Source organism: Tupaia chinensis, unplaced genomic scaffold, assembly GCF_000334495.1.
Source record: "Tupaia chinensis unplaced genomic scaffold, TupChi_1.0 Scaffold000225_1, whole genome shotgun sequence".
Taxonomy (NCBI): Eukaryota; Metazoa; Chordata; class Mammalia; order Scandentia; family Tupaiidae; genus Tupaia; species Tupaia belangeri.
The window spans coordinates 3,492,435-3,505,811 of record NW_006159700.1 but is presented as its reverse complement, the minus strand read 5'-3'; the positions used below and the strand labels follow the sequence as shown (position 1 = coordinate 3,505,811).

The window sequence follows — 13,377 nt, the reverse complement described above, 5'->3', positions numbered from 1 at the left end:
TATTAAATAAAGAAGAAAGGTCTGATAAGGTGAAGTGAAATGCACTCATTTTACATCACATATTTTAATTCTTATTTTACTAGGCCTGTTTAAGTGGAACAGAGAGACCAAAGTCAGAGTTCAGTGGATCAAGTAAGGGTATGGGAGGCAGAGACAGAAAATTATACTGCTCCTTTAAAGCAGCTGGATTAAGAGTAAAGATAGGGTGAGAGATGCAAGTCCTTGAGAGAGTTGAACTTACAGGCTAAGAGGAAAGTGCTGCTAGAGAGGAAATGGTTGAATAGAAAAAAAAAAGCATGATTGATGGGGGAAATTCCCCCAAGAAGAGGGAGAACAATCAAAATACAGAGGAATAAATCCAAAAGTAATGCAAATGTTTGGTGAAAGTAAAACAATCACAGCATCTGGGTTTTTAATCTGTGATAACAGAAATAGATCATAATAGCACATTTTGTGTCTTATTTAAGTACTCTAAAGTTACCTTTAGGTAAATTTCTCAAATGACATTCCATAGAGTCCATAGATTGACAAGGGTGTATACTGCTTTTCCAATAATTCAGATGAAGCACAAATGGTTGGTGAGGTTGAAGGAGATTCTTTGCAGATTATAAAACTAAGCATGGAGCAAGGACTAGAACTCAGATCTCTCACATAATGGTAGAACTAAGGCTTATTTTACTGGTTAAACTATATAAACTACCACTAGGCTATGATGATTATGTTGTAAGCATTGTTTCCACCAAGAATGTAGTTTGTTGTCACCCTTAAATTAGATTTACAATTCTGATTAAACAGACAGTACAAAAAGAGAGAGAGAGAGAAGAAAAAAACTGTGAGACTGTCTTTCTTCTTTCTCAGATCTAAATTAAAAAAAAAAATGGTATAAACATTTCTGAGTTTAAACATTATACCAGAAAGCTATAGGAACAAAGTTACATTGATTTATGAATACTAATTTTATAATATTGTTAACATTACTGCTTTCTGTATAGAAGGCAACACATGGGTAAGGAAAATCTTACTTTAATGGAATTTACCTGACACAATATACAAATAGAATCACCTTGATTTCTTTCAAGGGCTTAGTTTTTAATGTATCAATAAAATAAAAACACTAAGGCTGCCAACGTAGTCACATCTTTCAGGCAAGATTTTTTCATAGGAAAGACTGCCCTCCCATGCAAATGTCAATTTTTAAATATCACATATGACAGCTCATCAGTCTTCCATGAAATTTAGATTAAATATGCATAAAATTTATATGGAAAAAATTTAATAGAAGACTAGATATCAGTACTTTCCTAAAAATTCCATTCTGATTCAAAACCTTTTTCAAGCCATGAATTTTACAGTTATAAAAAATCAAAGACTTTATATTTATCAGTAATTGAGAGTATCTAAATGTTGTATCTTTGATGAACCTTCAGGTTCCATGGATATAAATTCTAAAGAATGTTGTACCAAAGGAAATCATGTTACTTAGCTCTAAGATAGATTTGTCATTTTCAACTTGCCCAAATTTATACAATAGATCAATTCATAGTTCACAATTCTAAATTTTCCCTTTCAGCTTGTAATAAGTCACACGTGTTCTCCAAAGAATGACAGAGAGAGAGAGAGAGAGAGAGAGAAAATGAGAAAGCACCCTCCACACACACACACACACACACATACACACACACATGTGTCCAGTGTGTTTTTCAAGCCACTGGCTCTGGGACTTGAACTGCGCAGTCAGCCATGTGGGGTCCAGCTGTCTAAACCACCACACCACCTGGCTACCCCCAATAATTCTAATTTAGCTCCAATAATTCTTAATTTTCCCCACTGTCACTATATATGTCATATGTAAATCTAAACTCTTCAGTGTTGTTTTCCCAGTGCAAAACTCATATTCAAAAGTAGCTGATTTATGTTCATACTTTTTACAAATGACATGAAAGGCCAAATAATGATACATGCTTCAACCTGGAGCAAATTATCTCACTAAAAAATTTCATTCTGTGGCTGTAGATTTAAATGACTCTAATTTTTTGCCCCAGCTTCTCAGAACAAAGCTTGCCCTTTCTGTTTTTGCCTCACATTCCGCATCATGTGCATGTCTAAAGTGATCAACCCAACAAATCTCAGGCCTGTGGTGATAGCACTGAACATGTGCAGAGCAAGAAGTAAGCGAGAGGAAAGAGTATATGTGTGTATATATATATATATATATATATACTCACACACACACACACATACACACACATATATATATATTCACTTCAAAATATATAAACTAACATGCCCTTTGCATAGTGATATGACAACAGTACATCCTCTGCAAGTAGAATGATTTACCTTACCCACTGTGAGTGGGACATGTCCTTGAATTACATTTCCAGAAATGATAGTGAGTCTGCAATTGATTTATTTACAAGCTTTACCTAGGCAGCCATATTAAGTAAAATGAATAACTAGAATAGGAAGTTATTACCGAAGTCACAGTATGTTGTCCTGGAATACAGAGGCCAACTGGTTCACATACGGATCAAAAGAGGGTTAGTCAGAGATTTAATAGTTGCTCACCCACATGAACCAGAATCATCTGGAGAGCTTTGAAAATATACAGAGTCCTAGACCTCATCAAACTTACTGAATCAGAATGTCTAAAAAGGAGGAGAGTCTAGAATCTATATTGGTAAAAACACTTCCAGCTGATTCTTCATGTGACCAACTCAATACAGATTTGTGAATTGCTTGCCAACTATCCTAAGGATATTTTTTTATTTACATTTTTAATACATTCAGTTACATTATTTAGCTTACAAGGTGATCATTTCAGTATATGAACCTCTCTCTCCGATCGAGTTGATCAAAATATAAGGATATTTTGTCCATTGAAACCATAAGATCTATTCCACCAAGGGTGGCTGCCATATATGCTCATTGTGGTCAAGACTACTGTTGCCTCCTAACATTCTTCCTTCACAGCAGAACTGCTATTTGGTAAGAGAATACATTGACACAATCACCCAGCTAAAAGGCTACATTTCCTAGCCACTCTTGCAGTTTTGTGTGACCATATGACTAACTTCTGGGCAAATACAAGTAAATTTAAATGTTATGAAGACTTAAAATTCTCCATTAAAGGTGGTGATGGTCAGGGGGTATTCCCCTACAGCCTTTATTTCTCATTCTATATTCAGATACCGGGGAAGTACATGTAATAGCTGGAGACCCAGCAGCTTTATAGGACTACAAAGTCAAGAAGCAAACCCTAGAAATGTGAGAGTAGAGAGTTCAAAGAGTCTGAGTTTTTGTTGATGACTTTGTGGAACCAATATACTAGCCTTCTACTGCCTATGTAAAAGCTTCTTTTACATAAAAAATACATAATTTTTAGCTGCATTCTGCTACCTTCAGTTGAACCTAAAGTAAAACACCCACTGTAAAAGAAAAGTCCACATGTCCTACCTGACCCAAAGTATCTAATATTTAATTACCCATGAGTTTCAAACAATTTATGAGTTGAGCCAGACAGTAGCATGGTGACTAAGAGAACTAGATCCCACAAGGCAGATGGCTCAGCCTCAGACCCAAACCCAGGGATTTGAAAAACATGCTGAGCGCCAGTGCACACATGCCCAAGATTCTAGTAGGAAGGAGAAATGGAGAAGAGATTGTAAATGATATTTCCCTATGAGAGGTACTTTCTCACTTTCTCTCTCTCTCTCCCTCTCCCCCTGTCTGTCTCTCTCCAGTGAATGTCCATGCCCTCTAGTAACACACACACACACACACACACACACATACACACACTCACAAATTTATGAGTGAACAAATGTCTTAAAGTATGTATTCATATTATATTCTTCCTTTAAAATGATATCACCCCTGCATTGCTGACCATCAAGCATTTGCTTCTTCATATTCGTATTTTAACAATGAGATAATGGCAGATACCAAATAATAAAAATGTAAGGGACCATAATATAGAAAGGAGTGTAAGCCCCTCAACTCCCCAAATCGGAAGTTGGCGTGGGTCCAGTATATCAGCGTAGGATTGCAATACCATTTCAAATCTATGGTCCATGAGACAAATTTGGCATATATATAGGCTTATGTAATACTTCCTGAAACGTTAGTTTTGAGTGTTTCAAAGCAGGCATGTATCTTCAGTTCTCAATAGGCCCCATCTTCCCCTGTTGAGGTACAAATACTCCCTTGCACTACATGTTTAGGTTACCTGCCTGGCCGCTGAAAGTGCTGAAGTTGACAGGACCTAGAAATAAGATGGTACATTTCTGCACCTTCCATTTTCTCCATCGCTCATCTGGTGTTGAATACATTGGTTCAGATCATTGTCTAAGATTAAGTATGCCTCTCTCTAATAATATGAATGTGTCTATGTCATTAGATGTATATTTAGAAATATAAAACTTACTGTACAAACAAATGTGAAAACTGTTAAAGCTCCCTTCCCCACATACCCACACATTCAAACTCTTAGAAGGCTGATTTCATCATCTTAACATCCTGATTTCTATTACTCAATAGTTTTAACTAAAGGTAGCTCAACTCCCCAACTATATCCATTCAGTTTTATTAATTTTAAAACTCAATCAGTTCTTAAAATTAAGTGAGAAGTAGTACTAATTTTAACCTAAAATGCTTAAAACTTGTTTACTTTTATCATTCATATGCATTTCTATCAGGCAGGTTCTGTGATTATATTTGATATTTCTGGTAAATTAATTTGAACAGAAGAAAATATACCTTAAAAGTCATAAAAGGAAAAAAAGAAAACCTTGTAAATATGCACTTACATGTTATAACAGGTCTCTACATTTCCAAGGGGACATATTTGTGCACAGAGCAAATACCACAGTATATGACTCAGTTCTAACTAAAATTTGAAAAATGTACTTGCTTTGCATGTGTGCCTTACATATTTCTTTAATTTAAACCATTTACTTAGGCTTACTCTCCACAAGCTCAAAACTCACATGAAGTTTCTAAATTCTGACACTTTTATTAAGCTTGTGACATGCCTGAACAGGGAAAATAAAGCATTGCCAAGTACCAAACACTATCAGTTTAGGCCAGAATATGGATGGCAAGTGAGTGCAATACAAGTTAAGTAGCTCTGAATATACTGGGTCCCAGAATTCTTTTCTGTATGAGCTTTAATTAGGGCCATAAGTACTCTCTTTTGCTATTGAATTTTTGTCACAAATATTCTCCTAGATTGAGAAATTTAAAAATGTACATTTTTTTTACAATACATATGTAAGCAATTATACTTTCTCTATAAAGTCTGATGTTTGAAATTCCAATTTCTATAGTAGTATACTAGAGAAGGTAGGGGTCAATTTGGAATGAAAACTTTTTTGCATGAAAATCTCACCAAATTAAATATATTTTTATATTTTATAAGTAGCAGCCATGCACTTTTGTTTAAACATGTAACCCAACCCATTACTTTTATGTATATTAATACTGGAAAAACTAAACTCAGTTCAATTTTTAAAAACATCTACAGAGTAATTACAACTAGTTGAGAAGATATTTTAACATATGGCTTATTTATAAAACATTCCTTTCATGTGTTAACATAATCATTCACATATTTATAAAAGTAAGTTATAGTTTTAATATAAACAATGAAGTTTCATTAAAAATTTTAAATTAAAGGTGGCTAATTCATTGAAGGAAGGGGGTAAATCATTCCTTCTACAATCAGTTTTCTATATCTGCTGTAATTTTTCTGTATTTTTTTCCTTCTAACTTCTACTTTCTGTTCAGCTATCTCCCCACCCTTCCAAACAACACATGCTTTACACGCCATTACAAAGCAGCTCAAGACTCTTTTTTTTAACCTTTTATGAATTCCCTCATTTTTTAACATAAAAAGTTCCCAGATTTTAGAAAGTGCCCCCTCTATAGGACTCTTGATAGATTGTTGAGTAGTCATCTTCACATTTTTATTTTCACTCTAAAAATTTAGAACTTGCAGTCTCTAGATTAATTTTATGAACATCTTTAGAGCAAAAATACATAAGTACATGGCTATGTATGTGTGTGCATGTATACATTATATGCAAACATTATCGTTCATATGTATATGTGAAATACAGTAACAGAAAAGATTAATGTGCCAAGTTTTAAAATCTTAAGCTTAATGTTAGTTAGGAAAACTATTGGCTTATGATGGTTTATTAAAAAGGAGTAGCTGTCTTTATTTGAAATTGCCACCCTCAAGGGTAAAGATTTGATCATAAATGGAACCCATTTAAATATGTTTTTATATTCTGTAGCAGCCATGCACTTTTGTTTAAACATGTAACCCAACTCAAACATATGCAAATTGCACAGAAAAAAAAATTAAAAAACTATAGCCAGGCAAGATTTGTCTTTAAAATCAAAACAAAAAATACGTAATGAAGTTTGCATCTAAAGGATAATGCCCATACAAACATTCCATGCCAAATTAGTTATATATAAGGCATGCTGATTTCCTGTCTTCCGCCTCCCACCAGGAACCACCACTGTCCTGATAATCAAGTCAGTAGGGTGGGAAAATACCACTGTTTAAGAAATCTGGCTTCTATCAACCTCTGTCATGGAGAAATAAACGAGATTCCCTCTCAGTAGCTGAAGTGATTTTAAGTTCACAAATGTAGATGATAAAGAAGTATAAATCTCTAAAAAAGAAAAGAACAAAGAGCCTAAGACAAAGAAAAATCAGCACAATCAGAGTCGCTGCAGAGGTTTTTCTAAACAAAGAATTTTATGAAGCATCTGAAGTTCAGTACAAAAAGACTCCACCCTACCCAGCTTCTGCAGCAACTTTTCCTTGCTCTGAAAACTCCAGCCCACAGAACAGAATTCCTCTAACGAAAAGTGCCTTTAGTGTTCCATTTTAAGCTCCTTCTTTTCTTACAAACTTTCCTCTCTCACACTCAGGCAAAAGGGCTTATCCTAGGTTTTTCCAGAAATATTTAGTAGTGTACTCTTTCCAAGGCAGATATAGAAGCTCCGGATTTACAAACATCCCGATTGTCTTCCGAGCCCTTTCCCAGGTGCAGATCTGTCAGCCCCCTTCTCAAACTTCAAACCAGAACCTCCTCTTCATGCTCTTCCTGAGGCTTAACATTCCACCTATTTCCCAAACCGTGCAATAAACACCACAGCAAAGCAAACGGCAAACTCACCATCCTCGCCTTCTTCCTGGGCTTTTATTGAGACAAATTGCCCTAATAAAACAGTAAGAATGAGAAGAGGTCTTGCTTCCACCCAGCTTGCCATCATGTCTAAATATTAGACATGTGGGTCCTCTTGGGAGTGAAAAGTAGATTCTAAGGTTATTGTAGCACCATGAAGTCAGCTGTGTGTTCTTCTCCTTTCAGCACCAGCCTCAGGGCAGCCTCTGCAAACCCCGATTTTCAGCACCAGCTCCAGCACAGTCTGCGAAAACTTTTTTCAAGCGATGCAGCTTTAAATAGGAAGAATGCTGCCTCCACTTCTTTTCCTGCCCCTTTTCGGCTTGTTCAGGCTCATAACCATCCAGTGTCTGCCAAGCAACGGTCTGATTGATGGTAAACAACCAAATCAGAACACGCGTCTCTGTGCCTTGAACTTTCCCTATTTCATTTACATTTTAGGCATAGAAGGGCCTTAATAACAGAAAACGAACGTCTATTTCTCTTTCCGTCTTTGTTTTTTTTAATAAAAGCCTGTTAGAAGAAACCAGTCCTGTTCTGCCCTCCCTAACCCTTCCCCCAGACACACAGCTCTTCACTTTTCCCCTATAAGCTGAAAAGACATTAGGGAGCAAATATAACCATTTAACCTAGTTTTTGGCATTTGAATAATTCGATTTTTTTTCCATCCTAAGCCTTTAGCAGCACACAGTTTAACCGTTTTTGTTTTTTTTTTTTTTTTTTTTTTTTTTTTTCATTAAAAAGGACGTATCCTTGTCCCCTTCTCATGTTCTGGATTTTGTTTGTTTTGTGTTTTTTTTTTTTTTTTCATATTCTGAAAAGGGACTATTAAAATGGTCCCAGGTAAAGTTCAGGCAAGAAAACTATTTCAGACAAATAAATCTGTGATACATGGGATACAAACTAAATTGGAAAGACAGGACTTCTAATCTTTCCATAACTCTTGTCAAAGGACTACATCTGCAGGTTCCTGTTGACCCAGAGTTCTGTTATATAGGAAAATAATGCACTAAACCAGTGTAGAGGAGTGAGAAGTACATCGCATTTGGATGCAAAAACTTCGGTTCAAACACCAGCTCTGCTGCTCACAGATTTTGTAAGCCTACAGATAGTCCTGTATCTCTGCACTCCAATCTTCTAATTTGAGAAAAGGGCCTTGCCTTGACCAGTACACGGGATTTAGTGACACTAAAATGAGTAATATACAATTAGCTAACTTCCAAATTGCAAAGAGTCACATGAAAGTAGATGGTGATGCCATTAACCCTAAACTGGCTTTTCAGATGTTAAGTCAGTCCCAGTCGCACATGCACTATCCATGAATTTTTGAGCCACACACATATTTGCCAAGATTTTAAGGACCTCAGAGCATTCCACATAATCTAACATATTAGCTACCTTGAGCCCTCCTAGAGTCAGCACTGGTGGTTCATACAACACAGGTGAGTCAATTGTTCACAATTACCCAGCAATGATAAGGTACCCTACACTATGGTAAGCACTGCATGGAGCAAAAGACATGAAAGAAATAAAAGGCCTGCCTAACACCTTCAAGGAACATATGTAGTTGCTGAGAAAATAAAGAAATATAAGCCAGAGCACATAAATACATAATGCATGCATTAAGTATAGTAGAAATTTAGAGAAAATAAGAATTGTAAAATGGGATTAGGCAAGTAAGGCATTATTATCACTTTTCTTAACAGAAAAAAAAAATCCAAGAAACTTTCCATTTTAGCTTTAGAGCTAGAAGCTTCCAGAGGAGGTTAACCTCCTCATCCTGTACTCTTTATTATGGCTTTTCATTTAAACATCTCTCATTTCAAGGATTTCTGTCATCACCACAAGGTTCCAGAGTTGCCCTGCTCCCATTTAATGAATGGGTTAAGTATGGACCTCAAATCACCCTTCTGATAATTCTTTCTATAAAATTGAAGAGAGGCTAGAATTAGAAAACTACCTTGTGAAATACTAAAAGAGAATAAGGAGACCAGCAGAGGGTGTGGTAGTTAAGATGCTAGATCCCACATGGCCAACTCTGTGGGTCAAGTCCTGGACCCAACGGCCTGAAAAACATGCTTAGTACATGTGCTTGTGTGCCCAAAATTCCAAGAGGAAAATGGAAGAGAAGGGACTGCAGCATGGCCTACCCCTCTGAGGAGGGTGTGTGTGTGTGTGTGTGTGTGATTTCTTTATTTTCCCTCTCTCTCCAATAAACACATATACCCTGTGGCAAAAGAGAGAGAGAGAGAATAACAGGAAAATAAGTCTAGGGAAAATAACTTAGCCATTCTCTGAGTATGCCAGTTCTCTTCTACTATGAGGCCATTTTAGACCTCAACACCACTCTGATACCAAAGGTTAGCATAACTGGCACAACTGTCAAAGATTTTGTGTAGAATATTTACTAAAGTCCAGAGACAACAGAAATTTATGAGATCTGCCACTCTCAGAAACTATTTGCCACGTTGTGAGATACAAAGATAGTAAGATCGCAGGACTTGTAGCAGACAGTGTGCATTAACAATCACTTCCTGCTTGGACCAGCATCTTAGTACCTGTAATTAAAACAGTTATAAGCAGCTTATTAATAGTTACTTAAAATATAAATGTAAATACAGCTATAGAAAAAGGATTAAAAACACCACGCAACTTCTCATAGTTCCCACCATTTTCAGCCTCCTCTTCAGCATAATACCAGAAGTTTATGGTACAATAGAAGCATAGCAAATATTTTCATGAGCCCTGAGCATTCTTATACCATCCTTGTGAGATTTTGATATCTTTTGCAGTCAAGTCATAAGTAGCAAAGTGTTTTGCAACTTGGTTTTTCTGCGGTGTGGCTTTAGGGTCCTAGATTATAGTTTGGAAAAAGCTAAAACATATGTAGGAGTCAGCCAGGTGTGTCTGTTAATAGATATGATTCAGGATAGAAGGTAGTAATCATTAAGAAATGATCCTAGAAGAACTGATTCTAGGTCTCAGTGCTGGAGTAGGGAGTTCAGAAATCTGTCCTAAATCCAACAAAGTTATCTCAACAATATACACATTTTAACCACTTCTCAGAGAGTCAGGGTTCTCTAGGGAGTTAGAACTGATAGGTTTGTATAGATATAAGTGTAAATTTATTGAGAGAATCAGCTCACGTGATCATGTCACACCCTGAGTAATGGTTCTTCTAGGTATTCCTCAGTCCGGTGAAGTTCACAGCAAAAATGGACACAAAGCAGTCCTGAATAATACTTTTTTTTTTTTCAAATAATACATTAGGAAGTATGGTTCAAGAAGTTTACATGCTGGCACCAGCAGTTGGTTTAATGGCTATGTCACTGGACTCCCATGTAGTCGACCACGGTTCAAGTCTCGGATCTGGTGGCTTAAACACACACCGCACGTGTGTGCGTGTTTTCCCTCTCTCTCCAATAAACACATATACCCTGTGGCAAAAGAGAGAGAGAGAGAATAACAGGAAAATAAGTCTAGGGAAAATAACTTAGCCATTCTCTGAGTATGCCAGTTCTCTTCTACTATGAGGCCATTTTAGACCTCAACACCACTCTGATACCAAAGGTTAGCATAACTGGCACAACTGTCAAAGATTTTGTGTAGAATATTTACTAAAGTCCAGAGACAACAGAAATTTATGAGATCTGCCACTCTCAGAAACTATTTGCCACGTTGTGAGATACAAAGATAGTAAGATCGCAGGACTTGTAGCAGACAGTGTGCATTAACAATCACTTCCTGCTTGGACCAGCATCTTAGTACCTGTAATTAAAACAGTTATAAGCAGCTTATTAATAGTTACTTAAAATATAAATGTAAATACAGCTATAGAAAAAGGATTAAAAACACCACGCAACTTCTCATAGTTCCCACCATTTTCAGCCTCCTCTTCAGCATAATACCAGAAGTTTATGGTACAATAGAAGCATAGCAAATATTTTCATGAGCCCTGAGCATTCTAATACCATCCTTGTGAGATTTTGATATCTTTTGCAGTCAAGTCATAAGTAGCAAAGTGTTTTGCAACTTGGTTTTTCTGCGGTGTGGCTTTAGGGTCCTAGATTATAGTTTGGAAAAAGCTAAAACATATGTAGGAGTCAGCCAGGTGTGTCTGTTAATAGATATGATTCAGGATAGAAGGTAGTAATCATTAAGAAATGATCCTAGAAGAACTGATTCTAGGTCTCAGTGCTGGAGTAGGGAGTTCAGAAATCTGTCCTAAATCCAACAAAGTTATCTCAACAATATACACATTTTAACCACTTCTCAGAGAGTCAGGGTTCTCTAGGGAGTTAGAACTGATAGGTTTGTATAGATATAAGTGTAAATTTATTGAGAGAATCAGCTCACGTGATCATGTCACACCCTGAGTAATGGTTCTTCTAGGTATTCCTCAGTCCGGTGAAGTTCACAGCAAAAATGGACACAAAGCAGTCCTGAATAATACTTTTTTTTTTTTCAAATAATACATTAGGAAGTATGGTTCAAGAAGTTTACATGCTGGCACCAGCAGTTGGTTTAATGGCTATGTCACTGGACTCCCATGTAGTCGACCACGGTTCAAGTCTCGGATCTGGTGGCTTAAACACACACCGCACGTGTGTGCGTGTATGCCCAAGATCTGGAGAGGAGAGTGGCAGAGAAAGGATTATGGTGTGGCCATCCCACCTGGGGGGTGATTTTTCACTTTCTGTCTCTCTGTGTCTCTCTGTCTTTCTGGCAAAAACATTTATAGCAAAATCTTCTTTAAAAAAAAATAAAAAGAAGTTTACATGCTCAAGTTTGCTCAGCTATTAAGTGGTAAATTTGAGATTCAATTTCAGGAATGTCTGACTCTCAAGTGAATGTTCTCACTCCTTCCTACTCTTCTTAGACCTCCCTCACACTCATACTTCTAGTCTCAGGAGAGAAGGTGTCTGAACTTTGGAATAGTATTTGTTTTCCTTTTTTTTCCAGAGAGAGAGATATTTATATAGGGCATGTGTGCTAGCCAGAGAGACAGAAAGAGACAAAGAGACAGAAAATGAGAAATCACTCACCCCAGGGGGATGACCATGCTGCAATCCCTTCTCCATTCTCCTCTCAGGATTTTGGGCATGCACGTACATGCACCCATTGTGAGTTTTAAGCTACTGGGTCCAGGACTCAAACTACCCCCTTAAGCTTCATGGGAGTACAACAATGTAACAATTATGCCATCTGCTGGTCATTAGAATAGTATTTGTTTTCTAAGTGCCTCACTACGTAGGTCCTCTTTCTGGACAGAGCCATGAAACTCAGAGTCCAAAATGAAGCCACTATCTCCTATTGTTCTTTATATCAATTAACACTACCACCATCATTCTAGACCTAACAATCAGAAATGGTGTAGAAGACCCTTCTCTCTCAACCCACATCTAATTGATCTCCAAGCCCTGTTGATAGTATTAAGCATTCCTTCACTCAATTACTCTCTTTTCTTTTCTTTTTGAAAGATTTTTGCTATAGAGCATGTGTGCTCACCAGAGGAACAGAAAGTGAAAAATCATCCCTAACAGAGATAGCCACACCACAATCCTTTCTACTCCATTCTCCTCTTGAGATTTTGGGCATGCACATACATGTGCCTGGCCTGAGTTTCAAGCCACCAGGTCCAGGACTTGAACTGTGGTCAGCCATGTGGGAATCCAGCAAAATAACCATTATGCCATCTGCTGGTCCCAGTTACTCCCCTTTCTTATAAACTGACTCCCAAGTACTTACAAGGCATAATGGCATAGTATTTTTAAATAGAGTTTAAACAACGATAACAACAAATGCCTGCTTCTTGATTCCCTTGTCTTTCTACTCTTTTCTTCTTTCATAGAGGAAACACAATTTTTTTTTTCCAAACAGATAGAGCAATTTCACAGCTCAGAATTTTACTCAGGCACTGACCTTTGCCTGAATTAACTACCACTTCAGTCTAATTCATTACCTTCTTTGACAAATATTTATTAGCTATTATTTGTCAGATTTTATTCATGGCACTAAGCACATAGCTGTGAACAATACACACAAGATCACTGATGTCCTAAAGCTTTCAGCCTTGGATGTGAAAACAACAATAAATCAGTAAGAAAACAGTCAAACAAAGTAATTTTAGAGAATAATATACCATGCCAAACAGGAATGGTTTTTTGTGTTA

General features: G+C 36.8%; 1 protein-coding gene across 1 annotated transcript in view; it reads right to left on the bottom strand.

The window, feature by feature from the left end:
- The window catches only part of COL5A2 (collagen type V alpha 2 chain), a 173,385-nt gene extending 165,887 nt beyond the window's left edge, over positions 1 to 7,498 (bottom strand). Inside the window, 1 exon segment of the mRNA XM_027771572.1 lies at positions 7,197 to 7,498. Within this exon segment, the coding sequence (XP_027627373.1) occupies positions 7,197 to 7,293 (97 nt within the window). The 5' untranslated portion in view covers positions 7,294 to 7,498.
- Positions 7,499 to 13,377: the final 5,879 nt, after the last annotated feature.